Below are 22,135 nucleotides of genomic sequence, written 5' to 3' on the forward strand. Positions count from 1 at the left end.
AATGCTGTGCCGCGGGCTTACCGTGTATGTAAGCGCGCAGCAATGCCGGGAAGCATTCATACAAAAGCAAAGGGTCAGAAAACTGCGCTTTATTTTCCTTTACTTTGTGATGTGCCTTCACACTGAGTAGCGCCGAGCATAGAGTTTCATACAGTATTTACTAGAGGGAACTCTGGTGCTGCAGTCGTTGTACCACCATGGGAATGACGGAAGTACATAGATTTGTCTGATCTTCGTGCTTGTGGATACAGAAGTTCTCGTGGCTTTGTATATAACGCTATATAAATCTTATTGTCGTAAATTTTAGCGCAATTTATAGACTTCAAAGTGCAGAAGACGCACATTTGCTATTAATTGCAATGATTGAGCTTGTCTGAGTGGCCAATTCGAAACGCACCAAGCATCTCAAAGCACAGGCATGCCCGCGATAAATTCATAAGGGCATTTCAATCGTTTGTCGGTACATGCATCTGTGGCTTAATGGTTTCAATATTTGGCTTCTGTGCTATAATTCCTGTGTTCGAATCCTACCGTCGTACAATTTTAATTATGTTTATTTAATTATTTATTACGCAGTACATTGTTGAAAATGATGAGTTTACAAAGCCACAAAGCCGTTTGAAGCTAAAAGGACAAAGTTTGCGCAAATCCATGTACTTCCCATAATTCCCATGCTGGTACAACCGCGCTCATTGCAGCTCCCGTAGACACTAGCACCAGAGTTCCCTCTAGCGCGATGGCTTCTAGAGCTGCGTCAAAATGTCCACTTTTTCTTTGAACGAACACTGGCGTCGCTTCTTTTTAACACAAGGGCCAGGAGAACTAATTTTCAGCAAAGCGAACGCACAACCCAATCACAGCACCGATAACTTCGCGGCTGCTGCCGATCGCTATCAATGTGGTGACGCTAGGCCTACGACATAGTAGGAGAGTCCGAACATGACCATACGCGATGCTGATGCCGATGCTGCTGGGACTGCACCTGTTGAAACGGGTTCCCCAGCGCATGGCTCCTGCTGCTGCGGATGACGATGACAGGTGTAAGCCTCAGGCATTCGGCACCGAAACTTCAACGGAACTTCGTAATAACGAAGCATCTTGGTGATTACGGGATTAAATTATGTACGTTATTCTGGAATATTCAGTAATATGAAATTCGTAGCACTGAAAGTTTTTTTACATTGAAAATATAGGCATTTTGGCGGGGATTTAAAGAAAATTCGTAAATCTGAAAACTTCGTTAATGAGGTGTCTGTAGTAACGAAATTTTACTGTAAACATTCTGCTTATGACCTGTCCTGATCACAACTCCCATGTAATTCACACATCTGATTACAGAAAAGCCACTCGACGTGACATCGATACAATCGCTGCATAGTGTGAGAAATGGCTCCTTCCACTATGCCTCTCAAATGCAAATACATGTCATTCTCATGCAAACAAGCGATCAACCATCACACAGACTACATTGATTCAGTATCACTTGAATCAAATGAATGCTTTAAATACCTAGGGGTTCACCTGACGCAGTCACTGTAATGGACCACTCATACTCAAACCACCTGCTCTGATGTGTCGCACACCCTTGGATACTTACACCGTAATTTAAAAACAGCATCTTCCGGAAAAAAAAAGCTAGCACGTATATAACACATGTTCGACCAAAGCTGAAATACGCAGCATCCGTGCGGAATCCTTCATAAGCCTATCTTTCGTTGACTTGGAAACCATGCAAAATCGCGCTGCGCGATTTATCTCATCACAATATTCTAGGCAGGTCAGTGTCACCGCCTCTAAATGGCACTCTCGCTCTATCACCACTGGAATCGCATCGATTAATCTCCTTTTTATGCCTTTTTCATTAATCTTTTTATGTCTCTGAATTGCAACACATGCTCCTAATCCCTCCCCGCAGATCATGCTTACCTCACAGTCACCCCATATGCTCACCTCTAAAGTCGAACATTAGCTATGCACTGCTCATTCTTAACCAAAGCTATTACACTGTGGAATTCACTTTCTTATATCACTACATCTTACAAGTAGTGCTGAAAATTTTGCGACATGCTCACAGACAGACAGACAGTGAACATTATTTCATCCTGAAGAGCTTCCGCGGGGGCGCCTGTCAGAGACCTGCAGCAGCCGCTGGCTGCGTCCGAGTCGGGGCAGGAATACCGTGATGTTCCGCCCTGTCTTGGGCCCTCTGGATTGCCCATAGTTGTGTCTGGAGCGATGGGCTGCGGAGTGCCTCTTCCCAGTCGGCTTCTCTGGATAGAGGGCCGTGAGGTAATGCGGGGCATTGCCAGAGCATGTGCGCTAAGGAACAATAAATCTCATTACAGTCCGGACAGCTTGAATCGATGTCTGTGGAGATACAGCTGAGAAAGCCCCGCAAGGAGAATGAGCCCGTCTGGAGCATTCTAAGTGAAAGTGACTGATACCTTTCTAACTTCGGGTGAGGAAGAGGATAGGCCCGTCTACTAAGCCGATAGTGGGAGGTTATTTCATGAAAAGTAAGGAGCGGACCGTTCTGCTGGATTTCATCCTGTCCCCAGAAGGCCTCCATGCTGCGGTGGCACGTTAGATCTTGCACACGGTCATGGGCAAGCTCGTTGAGGTTAGGTATGTTCTGATGAACGTCTGCACCCATATGAGTGGGAAACCAAGAGATGAAGTGAGTGCCAGGGTTTTTTTTTTTTTCCAGAATGGAGGCAGCCTCTCGGGCTAGGTTACCCAATTCGAAAGCTTTGATGGCTGCTAGCGAGTCTGTGAAAACGTTGGTGCGCGAGGGGTCAGTCATGGCCAGGGCAGTGACGACCTGTTCCGTGACTCCGCTCGTAGCTAACCTAATCAAGGCCAAGGAACCAGTTAACAGCTGGTTTACCGTCCGGGAAAGGACCTGGGACCTGCTGATGCCCTGAGCCGCCTGCCTCTGCCAGATGTGCCTGATGCTGTTCCAGAACCTGCTGAAGTGTTCATACTGGAGCATGCGTACCTGGAGGTGCTCTCCAGGTCTGCGGTATCGCAAGCAATCCGCCGAAACTAAGTCCTATCTCAGGTGGTCAAGGCGGTCTCCCGTGGGGAGGAATTGGTTCAGCAGGCCTGTAGCCACAAGGCCGCTGAGCTGAGCTTGCGGCAGGGGTGCCTACTGTGAGGTTCCAGGGTGGTGATCCCACAAAGTCTCCAGTCCAGGGTCCTGCAGTTGCTGCATGCGGGTCATCCTGGCGTGGAAAAGACTAAGATGGTGGCCCGGTCCCATGTTTGGTGGCCTGGACCAGGACATTACTCACATGGTGCAGAGCTGCCGAATCTGCCAGGAGAATCAGCGGGCCTCACGTCATGTGGAAATCACCCCCTGGCCATTCCTACATGTGGATATTGGGGGACCTTTCAAGGGCCATTACTTCCTGGTGGTGGTGGACGCCTTTTCGAAGCGAAGTGGGTGTAAGTTCTACCTGTCACCACTCCATCAGCAGGTGTGACCATTGCGGTGTTACGACAGGTTTTCGCTGCCCAGGGGTTGCCGGATGTCATCGTGTCCGACAATGGTCCTGCTTTCGCCAGCAGAGTACCTCGCCTGGCTGACGAAGAACGGAATCCGCCGGATGATGGTTCCGCCGTACCACCCTGCTTCAAATGGTGCAGACGAGCAGGTGGGGCAAACCATCAAGGACAAGCTCAAGAGCCAGACTGGGGATTTCCAGATGCAGATTGCCCGGATGCTGTTTCAGTACCGGACCACGCCCCACGATGTCACTGGCCGTGCCCCCTGTGAGGTCCTGCTGGGTTGGATGGTGAAGACACCCTTGGACGTCTTGCATCCGGACCTACGATCCACAGTGTTCCTGAAGCAGCTGAAGTAGAAGCTGGCTGCTGACCAAGGGTGCCGTCCCGGGCCTTTGCCGGAGTTGAGAGCTCTAGTTTTCGCCAGGAACTTTCATCCTGGCCCACCCTGGTTCGCCGGACAGGTGGTGCCTCCTGCCAGCGCCTCATCACTGCTCGTCCACATGCCAGACGTGGCCACTTGGCACAGACACGCCGACCATGTTAGGCCTCGCTTCGGGACCTGGCCAGCACCTACGACTGCCATTTCCAAGTTCCAGCCCGCAGGAGGACTAGTGGCAGCACCAGTCGCTTCCAGTGGAGCATCGCCCACCTCAGTGGTGGTGCGTTGCCAGTGGTGTGGTACCCTTTGGGCCAATGTCAAGTCCGGCACCACTCACAAGGCTGACCACTGCGGACCCTCTGGACGGAGTGAGGCTGTCTCAGGCAGCACCCAGCATTGCCACACCCGGCCCGTCAACACCGGTGCCCAGGCGGAGTACTCAACGGCGGAGGCCACTGGACCGTTACTTGCCTGGGTAGCAGGCACTGTCGACCCGGCTAGGATGGAGGCAGAGCCTCGTACATCGAACTTAGAAGTTTTTGGTTGGCGACAAACAAACTGGGGGTAGGGGGTGTAGCAAGCATGTGACGACCCTTCGGGCATAATCTTCGTTGGCCCGCTAGGCTCGGTGGTCTGTCAGGCTCAGTAGAGAACATTGGTCACCACACCACAATAAACACCGACGAGCACAGCTGCTCGGCGGTCAGTAATCGTTCATCACCACGACGCTGCGGAGCGTCCGTCTAACGGAGGGTGCCTCGAGCCCTCCCATGTTCACGAACCCGGGTGGATTGCGACAGGCAGCCTCTCGGGCTAGGTTACCCGATTCGAAAGCTTTGATGGCCACTAGTGAGTCTGTGAAAACATTGGTGCGCAAGGGGTCGGTCATGGCCAGGGCAATGGCGACCTGTTCCGTGACTGCGTTCGTAGCTAACCTAATCAAGGCCGAGGAGCGTGATTCCCCTTTGGTGTCAATGATTGCCAACACAAATGCGCTAGACTTGCCGTACTGAGCCGTATCGACAAAGAAGTCAAATCTTGATTCTCGCTGGCCTTCTGTAAAATCGCCTGTGCTCGGGCTTTTCACCTCCCTACATTGTAATTTGAATGCATATTCCAGAGGAATGGGCTGACCACAAAGGTTGCGCGGGCCTCCCTGGATAAGGTGATTTCTTGTTCATTGAGAATTCTGGGAGCCATGCTGGCCCCATCTAGAATGCGTGTCCCTGCCTTGGTTGACGAGAGCCTGAATACCTGAGCAGTGACCTGCGCTTCGATCCCTTCATCAATGTCGTTGTGCATACCGAGTTTGCTTAACCTGTCCAAGCAAGTGGTTACTGGTAAACCCAGTACCTTTTTGATGCTCTGGCACATGAGAATGTTAAGCTTATTCTTTTTGGTTTTGGTCCAGTTAAGGGCGAGGCTACATAGTTGATGTGACTCATTAGGAAAGCTTGATGGATCCTGAGGAGGTTGTCTTCACCTAGTCCTTTCTGTCGTCCAGATACTCTAGCAACGAGTCTCAGCATACTTTCGGTTTTGGCGTTACATCCACGTGCGTCAATCAGTAATCCTAGGATTCAGATAGATTCGACTTGAGGAATGGGCTGCTCGTTTCTTGCAAAGAGGGATATGGGAAGTTGGTAAGGGGGGTGAGCCCCCTAACACCTTGCCTGGCCGGCCTGTACAGTAACAATTCAGATTTCTTTGGGAACAGTTGGAGGCTTGTGTCTTCCAGGTAGGACTCCATTGCGTCTAGGGCTGATTGCAGCGCGTGCTCTACTTCTGCGAGTGATCTTCCTGGGCACCAGATTGTGATATCATCCGCGTATCGTGAGTGGCCTATATTCACAAATAATTTTTTTACTAACATGAAAATGCCTTCACCGCAGCGCCACTGGTTACCTTCTTTTCCCTCTACTATTACTTTTTTATTATCATTTTGTCTGCTTAACAGACTGCTTAGCAACCTGCAAAGGTTCAGCTTGTATTTACAATGATTGTTCCTTACAGTGTTAAAATTGCACTTTGAATTGTATTTTTATATATGCGTACAGTAAAACCTTGGTGATAGAAATCTCAAGGGGTTGCATAAAATATTTGTATCATTCGAAATAAGTATCACAAAAAAAAAACAATCAGCATGTGAATGAAATCGGCATGTTAAACAGCCAGAAACTCATTTTTAGAAATTTATTCACGATGGAAGAACTCTCGGATATCCTTCTGGCTTTTCTTCTTCGGCAGGTCAACCAGCAGCTAATTCTGGAAGTGGGACGCAAGCTTCCCGAAACCGGCTTTGCGAGGACATCGGATACAGCCAAAACGCGAGCCTCATGAGCACCGAGACTGCCAGTGCTAGACCATTTCCACTCAGTACAGTGCGCACAGTTACCGCTGTGTTATCAGCTGCCTTCTGCCGGCCTCCCCCCGTGCTGCGAACAAGGAAACGGTCCGCAGCCTCCTCGCCACTTTGCTGCCGGCGGGCGCCGCCACTGCGGCTCGCTCATTCATGTCACCTGAACCAACGTGCAGGGGCATCTGAAATGTGGCGCTTTGGCCAGGGAATTGTACGAATTCGTATCACCCCGAAATTCATCCCAACCGTGATCGTATCACCAAGATTTCCCTGTATCTATATGTATGTGTGTTTATATATTGCATCTGCATATATTGTTACGTGTAGCTGATGCCCAATGCTATTTGCAATTTATTTACAGGGGAGCTAACGGAGGCCAAAAATGGCGACGCTATATCAAACGGGCACACAAGTCGTCTTCCTCCTCCTCAGTGCAGCCACACTGTGGCAGCTGTTCCGTATCATCACCCTCAGCAGTAGAAGCACCGTCCCGGTGCTTAATCTCCGCATCCACGGTGAAAGGTGCGTGGTATGGCTTACGTCTCGCCAAGTGAACGATGTCACTTGCAGCTGACGATGACGCTGAGAGGTCGGCGGGGATGATTTCATACGTGACATCGGTCACTTGTCGCACCGCACGGTATAGGCCAGTGTAGCACGACAGCAGCTATTCGGAAAGGCCCACACGTCGAATGGGTGACCAGAGAAGCACTAGAGAACCCGGAGAAAAGTGCATGTCGTGATGGTGGCAATCATAGAGGCATCTCTGATGCTCCTGTGAGGCCTCGAGACGGGTGCGGGCGAGCTGGCGTGCATGGTCGGCGTATGCGGTCGCATCGCGGGCGTATTCAGTGGCTGAACGTGTGGGGGAGAGCAGCAAAGTGTCCAAGGGGAACGCGGGTTCTCGGCCATATAGGAGATAGAATGGTGAATACAGTCAAACCCGGCTATATCGATCTCGCAAAAAAACACCTATCAGTTCGATTTAGAGCATAATTTGATATAAGCCTGCTAAATAATTGGATGTCATAAAAGCACATACCATTTATAAAATCACTTTATTAACGAAACTAGCTTAGTTTCGCATAAATTAGCCCTGCATTTTCTTCTGCTTGGGCAATTTCGCTGCCTGCGACGCACGCACTTCCCCACGTTGTCTAAGGAGTTGGAGCAGCTGAGGCCGCAACCTTCCGCATTCGCGCAGAGGCACTGGACTAATGCGAGTGCACCAATCACTTCGGAGGATGTGGGCAAAGGACCGTAATTGTTTTCGTCAATGTGCCTACTTTCATTTGTGCTCGGTACGATGTCGGCGATGTAGTCTTCGTTTCCGGGCTCTACCGTGGTCGCGACACCATCATCTGCACTCGCAAACTCGTCCACCGTTGATTTGAATGTCCCGAAAATTTTGACAGCTCGCTCCAAACTTCAGCAACACCGGCAACGGTTTCGTCGCATTCATCAGAATTTGCAGTCCTCACCGAGCACGCGGAAACCGGCACGTATGAAGAACCCCTCGTACACGGCCGTGCGTACGCGTCGGGCGCCATGGGCACCGGGTTGCGAGTCTGGCCACTTTAGCCCTAGTCATGCCGAGAGTGCTCCTCGGAATCTTGCACGCTGCGGGGACATCCACCTTCTCATCGCGTTCGACGCGATTTATGATTTCGAGCTTCACGACGAAAGGCGAATTCTGCCGCTTCATCACAGCAACACTGCGGGGGAAGGCCCACAAGGCGCAAACACGATAAACCAGAGAAACAGCCAGACAACTCGCACTTTCACCATCTTGCATGAAGAGAGCACAAGAGCCTCTGATTGGCTGTCTGAGCAAGCGCTATAGGCGGGCCAGGATCATATTTTGCTGGGGAGTGTCGATAGATAGTGATCTAAAGAAAGAAAGGACGCTTCATTCTGCATGGTCTTGGCTTGTAGCGCGAAGTGAACACGGACACAGAAAGGAGCAGACAGGACAAGCGCTACAAAGACAAAGAAGAAGGTTTCTTTGTTGTTGTTCCTGAAGAATTGTACGCACAAAGAGCTAAAACCGCTATTGACAAAAATTTTGTTCCAAAAATTACCAATTATAGAAAGTGAAGAAAACTGCAATTGATTTGCTTGAGAAATTTGGTCTGGAACGCCTCGGGTCGGGAGTTAAACATTCCAAGGGTCTGCACCTTGACATATATTTTAGTGCTAAGACACATGAGCCGGAAGTTCCTTTTCGAGCCATTATTTCTGAAAAAGGAACATGGCAGTACACTGTCTCAACTTTTTTGCATAATGTACTGTCTTCAGTTCGTCTTAATGACCCCTTCCTGATAAGACATTCGGAAGAAATTGTAGCCTTCCTAACAGAAAATAATCCAGGTAAATGCTCGGCGATCAGTGTTGATGTAAAAGATCTTTTTTATTCGCTTCCGCAATCGGAACTACTGTGTAGTGTTAAAGAAGCAGTGACGCTCAACAATGATGAGTTCCGGTTTACTCAGGACTGTGGGATGCTCGTGGAATCTTTTCTAGAACTTTTGTTGTTTTACATAGGGAATACTGTTGTAAAATGGGGTAGTTCTATGTATGTAAAAAAATCGGGAGTTTGCATTGGTTCAAAAGTTGCGCCAGTTTTGAGTGATATTTATCTAAGTCGCGTCAATAGAAAACTACAAAACAATCTTAAGGAATTGGCGGTGCATGCGTTTAGATACGTAGATGACTACCTGGTGTTTTGTTCTCGCAATATCTACACCAAGAAAGCTACGGATATTTTAAAAGTTTTTAGGGAATGTGGTGGGGCCTAGGTTTCACGCTTGAGCTTATCTAGGGCAACAAATTACAGTTTTTAGATACGTGCTTAACGTTCCAGCATGTGCATGTCTGTTGGCATTATTTGCCTAGGGCTAAGAAGCCACTGCTTGAATTTTCTTCTTGTCATTCTAAACTTGTTAAACAGCGGATAGCTTATTCAACTCTTAGGTCTGCCATTACTAAGTCATGTCCGCACAATATGCAACAAAGTTTTTCACAACAGATAGAAAGGCTTGGAAAGGCTAGCTATCCCATGCATTTATTATCACTAACCTGCGAAAAACTTTTAAAATGGATAAAAAGCCCCGGTAAGAAACAAGAAAAACAGAAAAAAGAAACAAAGTTTGCTGTAGTACCCTACATACATAGATTATCCCTTGGTTTAAGGAACGTGGCCAATAGGTATGACGTCAATACAGTTTTCTCAGCCCCTCGCAAGTTGTCTAACATGTGCCCTATGATAAATAGGAAACTTGAACAGGGTGGCAAAAATAGAAAAGATGACTGCGGCGTTAAACATGTGTCCCCTTCAGTGCCTTGCAACACCGGTACAGTTTATCAGATTCCACTCGAGTGCGGGAAAGCTTACATTGGACAGAGTGGCAGGTGCATTAACATTAGACTAAAAGAACACAAACATTCACTAAACAATCCTAATGCATCACATTTAGCGTCACACTATTTCAATTGTGGTTGTAAACCTTTCTTTGAAGACACAAAAATTATTTCCAGACACAAATGCCAAACTACACGGGAAATTATCGAGGCATTTCACATCAAAAGATTAGGAGACAGTTGCGTTAGCCATGCATCGTTGTCTCTGTTAGATTGCGAATTTCAGTACCTTCGCAATACGTGTATACTAATCTGAAGTAATCTTTTTTTGTTTCCTTCTTTGACTTCCATACCTCCTGATATGTGTAACTGATGTTTTTTACCTTGTCATGTTCTTATGCTGCTGTTTTTGCAATCATCTATATATATGTTCTTCGTTTTAATAAAAATTTAGTTGAGAGTAAAAAAAAAACGCTCGTCCTGTCTGCTCCTTTCTGTGTCCGTGTTCACATCGCGCTACAAGCCAAGACCATGTTACCGTACCAACTCGCCCAACTGTCTATCCTTTTGCTTGATTCTGCAACCCGTGAGGGAGCACGGTGAAGCGTCGTCAGGGGAGAGGGATAGAGAAAGATAAGATAAGATAGAGACAAGATGATAGAGAAAGAGGGAGGATGTGGCCTAATAGACTCCACTATGTGCGACAGGGGGAGTGTCGACGGCTCGCCCGAACAGCCCGAGGCAACGCGGGGTCCCGGTAGGGAGAGCGGTTGGATGGAGCCGCGCCGCCGGGTTTCCCTGCTACCGCGAGGGAAAGCCAACTTCTGGGGGCACTTTTCCGCCGCTTGACGTTCGATACATCGGGAGTCACTGCAATACTTGTTCGATGTAAGCATAATTTTTGCTATATATACTCATTGTAACCATACCGTGGCCAGAAATTATTTGATATATAGAATAATTCAATGTAAACGGGTTCGATATAGTCGGGTTCGACTGTAGTCGGCGGTGTAATGACGCAATGAATTATACGCGAACGTCATATATGGTAAGTGAAGATCCTAGTCGTGGTGGTCGGTCCCAACGTACTTTGAAAGCATGTCGGTGATGGTCCTGTTGAGGCACTCCGTGAGGCCGTTGGTCTGTGGGTAGTAAGGCGTGCTGAACTTGTGCTTTGTCGAGCAGGAGCGGAGGACGTCCTCGATGACTGCCAAGAGAAAGCTGCGGCCATGGTCAGTGAGTAATTGGCGCGGAGCACTGTACACTAAAATGATGTCATAGAGAAGAAAGTCAGCAACGTCGGTAGCACAACTTGTCGGGAGGGCTCTGGGGATTGCGTACCGCATAGCATAATCAGTAGCAACGGAGATCTATTTATTTCCGGAGCCCGAGAGAGGAAATGGTCCAAGAAGGTTTAGACCAACACGGAAAAAGGGTTCGGGTGGGATGTCGATCGGCTGGAGACATCCAGCTAGAAGTGTGGAGGGCTTCTTCTAGCACTAACAAGGCTCACAAGCGGCAACGTAGCACCGTACAGAGTGGGCGAGACCCGGCCAAAAGAATCGATGGTGTGCACGGTCGTATATGCGCGAGACACCCAAGTGTCCAGCCAAGGGAGCATCGTGAAGTTGGTGGAGGACAGTCGAACGCAGGTGTGATGGAATGACGAGAAAAAGGTCAAGGCCGTGTGGATCGAAATTGCGGTGGTATAATGTCCCCTCCTTGAGGGGAAACATCCAGAGAGAGGCGTTGCCAGGCATTGACTCCATACGGTCGATGAGGGCTCGTAATGAAGGATCACGGCGTTGCTTGTTGCTGATTTGAAGGAACTGGGACACAAAGAAAACGTAAGCGATGACGTCCGCATCAGCCGGTTCGTCGACGGGGTAGCGAGACAAACAATCGGCATCCTGGTGCAAGCGCCCTGTCTTATATACCACGAAAAGGAGCGTGGTGATTGGTGATGACACAGAATGGGCGTCTGTACAAGTATGGACAAAGCTTTGCAACAGCCCACACAAGAGCGAGGCACTCACGCTCTGTGATTGAATAATTGCGCTCAGTGGGTGATAGAAGTCGGCTGGCATAGACTATAATGCAATCATGTACACGCTGGCGTTGCACTAACACTGCTCCTATGCCGTGACCACTGGCATCAATTCGAACTTCCGTTGAGGCAGACGGGTCAAAGTGGGCCATAATTCGAGGTGTGGTAAGGAGAGTAGTGAGCTGCAAAAAAGATGTGGCATGGTCAGGACCCCAAGAAAATGGGGCGTCTTTCTTCAAGAGGTCGGTAAGGGGACGTGCGATGGTCACAAAATCCTTCACAAAGTGTCGGAAATAAGAACACAGCCGTACGAAACTACAAACGTCCTTGGTAGACTTCGGAGTAGGAAAGTTCGTAACAGTGCGAATTTCGTCTGGATCAGGTCGCACGCCTTTGGCATCCACGAGGGGTCCAAGGACGGTGATTTGGCGGCGAGCGAAGTGACATTTTCACGAGTTCAACTGGAGACCGGCGCAACGAAACATGTCAAGAATCACTGTAAGACAATCTAGATGCGTGTCCAATGTGGGCAAATAAACGATGACATTGTCCAGATAGCACAAACAGGTGGACCACTTGAACCCCTGAAGCAAAGAGCCCATCATTTGTTCTAAGGTGGCTGTAGGCACCCCTTATGTAATGCCCATGGGTCTTTAAGGTGAAATAAATGAAATGAAATGAAATTGTCCTCAATAATCAGTTCGTGGACAGCATCACAGGTTGCCACATCAGTTTGAGGTGCTCACTTTCAATGGTGAAGTGCACAGCCTTGAAACAAGGCATCCAGGTTTTGTCGCAAGTTCTCCTTCAGTATCTACGACATCTCAGTGAAAATGTCCTTTGGCCCTGAAGAGAAATAGTGACTTCATGACGGCCTGTGACTCAAATGACACGACACTTGCTTGTGCATCTGCCATCAAAGTTCCTCAGTGCAATAAAAAATCAATAAAGTTCAAGTGTAATAAAAAAATAAATGTGTCAAAAATCACAAACATCTGATATTTGCAAAATTACATACTAAGATATTAGGCAGCCATATTGCCCCTCACTCGTTTTTTCCATTTTTTATCTAGATGGGGACAAAGCTAGGAACTTATCAGCACCCCTTGTATACAACCGTGCCACGGCGAGATGTGACAGTGTGACCGGGTCCGTCTATTGTATTGCTCGAACATCGTGCACGTGTGGATGCGTCTTTATTGTGAGCTTCGCAAGATAGGAGCACAAGTGCATTGCTACACAATACAGAAACTACCAAAACATGAGACCATGGGCAGCGCGGAATTGAGCAAAAGCAACCTCTTGACCACTTGCTGCGTCGCTCTCAAACATAATGTCAAGGAGTTTTTTTTTCTCTAAGGATTAAATAGAAGTAGACATGCAGCATTTTCTTCTGTGTTAGAATGCAATGCAAGTGTATTTTTATTACGAGTGGTTGAGTACCTAGTGAAAAAATTATAATGAGAAGTTGCTACGTCATTGGGCTAGTATTTGAATGACCTGAGAAAGTCTCAAATTCTGTCCTGCATCTACCTCAATTTCTCTATTACTAAAGTTCTGTTTGCGATAATATGGACACCTTACTCTTCTTAATCTATCACTTTAGCTTGACTTAATATTTGCCTTTAGTGCTCCTTTAAACGCCAAATCCAACACAATTTTGTAATTTTGCACTGTGAAATGCCACTTTTTAGCAAAATTTGAATGCAAATGAACCAGTGCATTGGCCAGAACAGTCATTTATGCTTAAGCACAACCCACCTGTCATGGAGGCTCTGCAGGATCTGCATCTGTGCAGCTTGAGAGGCTTGCATCGCTTTTTCCATGGCAGCGAACAGCTGAAAAATCACAGCATTAATTGGCACTGCTGAACAGCAGTGCTGAACTTTAGGAAAATGTTTGGGAGTAGCCATGAGGCACTTCCATGTGCATAATGTCATCAAAGAATGCATATTGTCATTAGTGTCAATATAGAAACTAATATTTGCAACTACTAGTTCTTTTATATGTATTCGAGATATCCTTTACCAAGGTGCCTCAAGCTTTGTTCGTAGTGACATCATTTACGCCTTTGTTTCTGGACCATGTGATTGAGAGCCTGGAACATAGCAGTGAACTCACCGATTCCATGTACTTCTGCTGAATGTCCATTTCAGCTCGGTACTGCTCCTTGGTGATGTTCATCATCGCTAAGTTGTGGCTCTGCTGTAGTTCCTCTTTCTGCAACGCACAACACCAGACATCAGTACAAATATATTCTACTGCTATAAAATAGTGAATGAGTGGTTTTTAATGAATGATTTCCAAGGCTGCCATTACTGACTACATGCTTCACACTAATTTAGTAACAATATCTTCACTAATACTTTGTTTGGCATTTGTTGTTTTTCATTTGCTTTATTTGAGTGTACTTGTCGTGCGCTAAGTCTGTAGCAAATTTTTAGGGAATTTTTTGTTTTCATGTTAATGCTTTGTTGTTACTGATGTTTTTCTGTACGTACATTTTACCCATCCCCTCTATAATGCCCAAAGGGCCTTGAGGGTATTGTAAATAAAATAAAATAAAATGGTGGGAAAATAGGATGCACATGATTCTCCTGGTTAAAAGTTCTAGCTCGTTCACTGCTAACTTTTGCACATGGGTGGCATATCATGGTTCATAAATTCTCACTGCAATACCCCTGTGGCATGGAGAAAGGAAATACTTGACACAGCCAACCTTGGCAAGACAACTCTCGTAGAAGCCATTCCCTTCGTTTTCTCTTTCTCCGACACATAACCGCCGAGGCTAAGCATGCTTCCGGTAGTTTTTAATCGATGCTCACTGGTTCAGCTAATTTGCTTGCAGAGCTCAAGCATTAAAACCTAACACACACTCTGATGTGATGATCATGTCCTCGGGTTCTTCAATTCTGCCGCACAGTGCTCCCACTTGTTCCATTTAACCTGTGGTGCACCAATAGACAATTTGCAAAATGGTGCGCATCCTCCTCCGTGCAGCGGCAGTACTACAAAATTTGGTTGAAAAATGAGGCGGAAGCTTGACCGCTTCCTGGCGAATTAAGTTCGAGCACTTGCACATATTAAGTGCCTTTGCTTTGTTTATGTAACCACTAGGCTTTTCACAAAAATAAAAGCTGCGTGTTCCCCACGAAAGTGTTACCTTTGGGTGAGCATTGATGACGTGTTCTACAAAAAACACGCTAAAGACGTTGCGAATTCATCCTAAAACCAGTAACACAAAGGCTCACGTCAACCATGGCAAAAATCAGCTGCTTTATGCAACTTTGGTTGGAAAATACCTTTCTTGCTCATGCGCAGTACATTTCTGCAAATGGCCCATTGAGCATTAATTAATTCAGGATAAATGTCCAAGAGTATATGGTTTGTCTGGGACAATACCAGACAATAAATGTAGACTTTGCAAGAATGAATTAATAGTGCTGGCTCTCTCACCACGATGACAAGGTGTGTGCAGTAATTCACCTATGCAATGATAGATAGAGCTACTGTCCCACTGCAGCAGAATCAACATTTTTTTCTGGCATCACTGGTCACTATGTGCGCATTTCGTGCAGGTGAAGAAGGAAATGCACCAAGACGCACCAAACCAAGACGCACCATTCTGGCACTTCACTGTCTTCTTTTTTCCTGTCCCTTTTCACGATTCGCGCCACAATCAAGTATACTTAGGAAATCTAACCACCAACTTGCCCAAGAAGTACTTTGGGTCCAAACTACGGTCTTCGCAATGCCCCATTAAACACTGGTAGTCGGCCTGATGCGTGCATTGTCATAGTATAGCGCAGTTACAGGTATGTGAGCTATGTGAGTTGCAGGTAACGTGAGTTTTAAATCCACTGCCTCGTCACCACTGTTACGTCTTTGGTAGCTGTAATAAAAGGCGTTCGGAACGCAGAACGGAGTTTATGTCAGAAGGAGTTGCAGTCCGAATGCTGACATTTTATGAGCCACCTGCTCTGCGTGTCTGTCACGAGCCGTCGATGGGAAGAGAGTAAGGAGGGCTGGAAAGTCTTATCACTGGCAGCTGAGATGAGCAGAATGAAGGGGGTCTACAAGACATAGCAATAAGTAAATAAATAAATTATTCATTGCTTTGGACCCTATGCCCCAACTCCAGAAATGAAACCAGAGAGGGGTAAAGGCATTTATAATTTGTGGGAATACTAAGGCTAACACAATACAGTAAACCCTCTGATATCATGAAATATTGATTAAATCAAAATTTTTTCCTGACTCGGTTTTACCTGCATCTATTTTCCACCCCTTATCTCAAGATGCTTTCACGCCATCCTCCGTATATCTCAATATCTTGACTGTGTAAATGTTGGCAACAAGTTATTACCCAAAGGCTTCCATACCTTGTGCACAGCTCTGATATCGCCAAAAACTGACAAGACCACATGTTTGTAGCAAATCCCACTTCATTTTATGCCACTCTTGTCATCCACCAGTCTCGTCATTCACCATTCATGACTGGCTGCGATCTTATTGATCCTGGGGGCGCAGTTTTGCTCTCATACCTGACAAAGTGCAAGGACGACGTCTGCAACTTGCATGCTCGTGCGCGTGCAGAGCAGCTTGCTTATTCCCTGTGCTCTGCATTTATGCGTTTGTGGATCCGCACACTACACGATTCGCCTAGGGATACCACAAGCTATGCCGTATGATCTACGCACTATGCCAGCTGTGCCGAATGTTTGGTACGTCTTTGGCATTATCTTAAGCAACAAGTTCAGGGCCATGATTTGGTAGCAATGCCTTTTCCGATGCCATTTCTTATTGAGCTTCGTCAGTGGTCATAATGATGCTACACCTGCGTTATCAATGGGATAAGCAGCCTGGGATAAGCATCCGAGAACAGTGGATGAAAGAGGGGCATATAATGGAGCAAAAGGCATGGCTAGAAAATCGCGGCCCTATGGCGGTATTCTCAGTCAATTACTTTTTCGGATACGAGCACTTTCGCAATATTTCGCATGTCTAGGCTTTCGACACGACGTGCCACACAACAGAGTTAGCTTGGCTCTGTGCAAGCAGCTCTGTGGCCCGTAGACGCCAGGCGTGTCAAGTGCCGACTTGCACAATATTTTGCGAAATCGATCCACTAAAAATACCGCTCCTGGTATATGGTGAGCTTTTGCGAGAAATCCAGTGGCTGTGCTGGTGCCTACGCTGAAAGACTCGGCAGTCTTTTCGCTTATATCGAAACCTTTCACAATTTTTGCAACTTTGAGTTCACAGGGTTTTACAGTATACGCAATATTTGTCCTCAAACTCATAAGAAACTACAGCACAAATTGGAGGAAGGGACACCCCATACGGATACACATAGAATGAATATGAGCTTACAACTGATTTTATTAAAGCAAAAAGAGCATGCATGCACCTGTGGTCTAACCTACAAACACAAGCACTGCCTGAAAACAGGTGACCATACAGAATTTAAGTGTACACGTGACACACAATCCATATTTTATGTGGCTGTCTAGGAACAATTATTTGCAACCAAACAGAGATATCAGTGCGTACCTCACAAAGACATTTTCACTTATTTAATAACATATGCTTAAGAAACTTATTGTGCATAAGTTTTTCGTATGTGTTTCTCTAGAATAAGAATCACCTGAACATGTGGTTCACACCTGCAGGTTGCACAGTGAGGAGGCAACTAAGTCTCACACATAACTCTGTTCATTTTACTACCATGCGGTATGCAGAATCACTAAAGTAACGAATCAGGCTGACTAATTATTCAAGTGAATGTAGGTCATAGTAATGCTTCCGTTTGTTAAAGGGCAACTCTGGTGATTTCTCGATGCCCACTGATGTTAATGAAATTGTTAATATATGTTCTCTTTTGCATTCTGATTATTTGTGCCAAACTATATGGCTGCAAGTAATTTAGTTTTCCTGAAAATAAATTCTAAAAATTGGTTGCATTCCGGACTCATGACTTTCTACTGGCTACCCGGTGTTTGCGACATATGAGTCTACACCCCACTGTTGTTGAAATCGTTGCTTAAATTACCACTGCCTAGTTCGGAGACTCCGTACAAGCTCCCTGTGTCACGAGGAGAAATGATCAGCTTCACTTCTTTGGTGTTAGCAGCACGCATTCTGCATGCTTACATTATGGTAGTGTAGGACCTGACGTTATTCACTCATCGTGACGTCACACGAAGCAGCTCCCCGTTTCGGTTTCGGTATCTCGTTTATTGGTTATCTAAAATTAATGATGAAATTATAAGCAGATTGAACCATCCTACAGGTGACATAACTGTCAATACAATTCGAAAATGACAATATCCTAATATGGTTAAAAAAAATGCCGGAGTTGCCCTTCAATAATATGCGTGCATGAGCCAAGTGAGCATGCAGTACTGTTAGAGGCAGGACAAACATAACACACCTTCGCTTTGTGCTCAGCATCCAACGTTTGGATCTGTGATTCATTCTGCTGTTTCAGTGCCATGCTGAAATTGAAAGTGGGGGAAAAACAAGAACATTTAAACACGAATCTTGCACAGCGTAAAAAGGCATTTCTCTACTGTATGTTTACTTCACGCAACCTCAAGACCTTTGTACTGTCATCACAACTCTTGCTTAGGCACCGAAATTAAAGCCATCCACCCGGAGACATCAGCCAGGAGGCAGACACATCATATTGCCGCCGAGAGCTCTCCACATGCCAGCGCGCTCCCTGCGCAACCGTGCAAGCGCCTCCTCGCCAAAGCTCCCAGGCACAGCATCGCCATGCACCAGCAACGCCTTGTGCATGGCGATACAGCGCGTGTCTTCCGTGCACGCGCACATGGCAGCGCACGTTCAATGAGAAGTCATGGCGTGGCTCCTGGCCTTTGGGGTACGTGAAAAGTGTGTTCGGCGTGGAGACATGGTTCACTGTTGAATAGCCTCCGGTTAACTCTTCTTGTAAATTGTGTGAATGCTTTAGTATTGAGTTTCTGGGCACAAGTTCACCCACAATAAACCAGTTCGCTTAGTGTGCATCATTGAAGAGTGCTACATTTCTGGTGGAGGTACGAATATACTACAAACATGTAAAAGTTTATCCTTTAGGTTTGTACCTGGTTTTGTATCTGTCAGGAAATGTACCATTGTTTTGTGCAGTTAAAGATTGCCATAAAAATCTCCCATCAGTATTTATTTAACCTAAGTGACAAATTATGAGAACTCATTATAATGCTACCTGCCTGTTATAATAATATTCCCCAAGCAAATGTAATATCATAATGGCACCTTGCTATTAATATACATGACAACAATAAGGAGACTATGCAAACTTTCTTGAACACAACAGATAATGTTCTCAGTAGCTAGGCAATGCCTAGCCATGGCGGAAGTACCTGTACCTGAAAGCTAGCATGCTCTTTCAAGTGCTGGTGTTGATCACCCATGTGATCACACAGTTTTACATGGCATGAATGTTGCTCACTAATCCCACTGATCACATGGAAGCTAGCATTGCCCATGAGCACAAATTTAAACGAAGATTATGTGGTGAAAAACCATACAGCAGACATTCTTTAGGCTTATTATTCAAGTCGCGGTAAACACCCAGGCATGAGGGAACAAGATGTTAAGTTTATTAGTTTAACCACATCGACACATGCCAAAAGTGTACATGAGTAATAAGAATAGCAAGGAAAAAGCTGCGCTACGGCAGCATGACTGGCCCCCCCACCCTTTTAAGTGCCATTTCTATGTGGCAACAACAACATCCAGTATGTGACACTGATGGCACCGGCCGCTCCTTAGCACATTTATCTGACTTTTGTTCTTCGATGTAGTTGCGTCGATTACTGAATAAAAAGGAGTGTTGTCCCTGCAGGTCCCTTGCTTCACCTACAGCAACAGGAGGGCACCACTGGACGACTGTACTTACACTGTCCCATGAGCAGTTTCATTTTGCCATGCTGTAGGTAAGGTGGTAGTTGAGGTTCTGCTGCAATATTGACCAATGGCACTTGACATTTGGACATTTACTATTCCACTTTCGCAACAGAGTTAGTGTAATGAGTGGTGAAATTCGGTCATATTAAAGACAGTTGGACTTGGTGCTGTCAACTCTAGGGAAACTTAGATCCAGTGATTTTAGCCATTCTTTAAGGAAATAAAAAAGTTTGACTAAATCCAAGAAAATTTCGCACTAGGACATTGAAACGTTGAAACTTCTGACGTGATGGAGTGTATTGATTTCAGACACTGGCAAGTTACATTAGCATGTATGTCATTACTTTTGATTGCCTAGAAGTACAGTGAATGCATCTCGACAAGTAAAAGACACGGTGTGGATTCCCTTGGCTCTGCCATGAAGTGCTGCCACTGCGATTTTGCTGTTTGAAGCTCTATCTGTGCTGTCGATGTCTGTGACTCTGAATGAAATATCAATCTGTGATGGGCGAAGCAAACCCATGCTGCAACTGCAAACAAATCAGCAGGGGTGTAAGTGGACAGATATACCAAGCATGACAATGCGGCAATGTGGTTGTAACGCTGAACAGCTGACTATGCACGTGTTTACTAAAATTTACTGCAAGCTGCCAACAGGCAGAGCAAGCTTGGACAGTCCCAGTGGTCAGGTGCTCGAGTGAGTTTTGCTTCAAAGGAAGGATAAAAAAGGGGTACATCTGTGTGCTTTGCTGCAAATGATGCTTATGTGTATACGTGTGGTGACACTACGTTAGTGTACAAGGCAAGCAAGAAATATTATTGATATTTCACATTGGTGTCCTGAAGTAACACACTATTTTAACAGCGTTACGTTCTGTAAGACAGTTCCGGCGCACATTTTCCTTACAATTGGGTAAGCTTCTGTGTAATCTTGGCACTTTGCTCAAGGTGCAAAACAACCTTGGGCAGTAACAAAGCATATACATGATGACACCTTTTTCTGTGAATACAGCTTGTGGGCTCACTCTACGTCTCCTGCATGGCGTCGCCTTGTATCCCCCCGGAGAAGTGGAGCTTCGCGACAGCATATGGCAATAGACCCACCATAGGTTTGAGCACCAAGCTGAAAGGCCTGGCCGGCTCTGGACGTACGTATGGGTGCTCTCCCAGGAACACGAGACGTCCAGGACAGTCAATGCGTTTATTGATTACAATATGGCCAGCACGTACCAGACTGCACCCAAACACACGGAGCACACTCAGCGCCCGCGGCCCCCCCCCCCCCCCCCCAGTGGCGGGGGAAGGCAGGTTCCACACTGCGTCGAACAATGGTTCGCACACGCGGGCCGAAATGCGTTCGCAAACACTACCTAGCGCTTCCCGTCACTGACACTGGTCAGCAATGGTGCGGACACGCAAAATGTGATGCACCGAGTACCTGCGACTGCCGCAAGGGCAGAACGCAGAGCCACTCAGTAAGCCCCACTTACGCAAGCTGACAAAGCACGTGAACGTCCTCAGGCCGGGGGCGTTAGGGACACAAATAGCCAGTCACTCACGTACTCTCGTGACCGGCACTTGTCCCTGCCCGGGGAAACTGGTGCCCGACGCCCGGGGAAAATGGCGCATGGTCGAGGGGCAGGCATTTGGGGGGGAGGTTTTCCTTGCAATGACGAATGAGTCCGGAGCCAGAGGCACAGCAACGACTGCGCCCCAGTAGACCAAAGGAACTCCCACATCCCTCTCCACTTAAGTGTCCCTACCAGCTGAGAAATTTGCCGGCTGGCATGCAACACAAAGGAAAAGCCCCTGTATCAGCCAGCATTAGACACTGCAAGGACGGCTAACCTCCTACCACCGTTCCAGCCCTTAAACACATATTAAAGAAATGAGAATGTTACAATAAGGGCAGATACACTAACAGCATAATTATATAACACGTACAGCAAACCCAATGAAAATTGTGCACAACCAAATAACTCAAAGGGAACTGTATAAAGCACTGCCCCAGAATACCACTAGAATAAGTGCACTGTCAGCTACACGAGCACACACACACAGACACTCAAAAATAAGCATAAAAAAAGAACTCCACCTAGAAAATAAAATGGCAAGACAACCCCGGAGGCTTATCACTCAGTCCTGAACGTCTCATTCCAAGGCCGTCGCGGGCACTTGGTCACTGGTCACCACGTTCGCATGTGTTTGTTTCTGCGGAATAATCCGTCGCTCTCTGTGGGCTGCCTCTCCATCGTCTGGAGCCCCCTGACTAACGAGTGCTGCGAATCCGGGGTCCTCGCGCATCCTCTGCCAGCACAATTGGGCCAGCTCACCGTCTGTCAGCACCGTCGCCGTGCCAGAAGGCACCAGGGGATCTCGCGCCGCACTCTTCCTTCTCCTCTGTGTGCATCCGGCCGGTATAGTGGCTATGGTGAATAACAAGGGTCCCGCACGTCCCGCAGGTAGCAGCACCAGCAGGGAGGGGCAGGTGGGTGCTGCCCGTGGCCGCATCCGTTAGAGTGAGTGTGTGCCCTTTAAAGAGATA

The 22,135-nt window shown here is 46.9% G+C and overlaps 1 protein-coding gene across 8 annotated transcripts in view; it reads right to left on the reverse strand.

Annotated features, from left to right (window-relative positions):
* Positions 1 to 22,135, reverse strand: part of Plc21C (Phospholipase C at 21C) — a 546,034-nt gene that overhangs the window by 74,084 nt on the left and 449,815 nt on the right. For 5 of the 8 annotated variants that reach the window (XM_055073221.2, XM_055073217.2, XM_055073222.2 and 2 more), the window contains exons 19-21: positions 18,089 to 18,152; positions 13,777 to 13,875; positions 13,417 to 13,493 (exon numbers count right to left, since the gene is read on the reverse strand). In XM_055073221.2, the coding sequence (XP_054929196.1) occupies positions 13,417 to 13,493; positions 13,777 to 13,875; positions 18,089 to 18,152 (240 nt within the window). Of the gene's footprint in view, positions 1 to 74; positions 2,271 to 13,416; positions 13,494 to 13,776; positions 13,876 to 18,088; positions 18,153 to 22,135 lie in introns of those variants that run through there. The other 3 variants (XM_055073225.2, XM_055073224.2, XM_055073223.2) reach the window with 3 other exon arrangements.

Source organism: Dermacentor andersoni, chromosome 7, assembly GCF_023375885.2.
Source record: "Dermacentor andersoni chromosome 7, qqDerAnde1_hic_scaffold, whole genome shotgun sequence".
Classification (NCBI taxonomy): Eukaryota; Metazoa; Arthropoda; class Arachnida; order Ixodida; family Ixodidae; genus Dermacentor; species Dermacentor andersoni.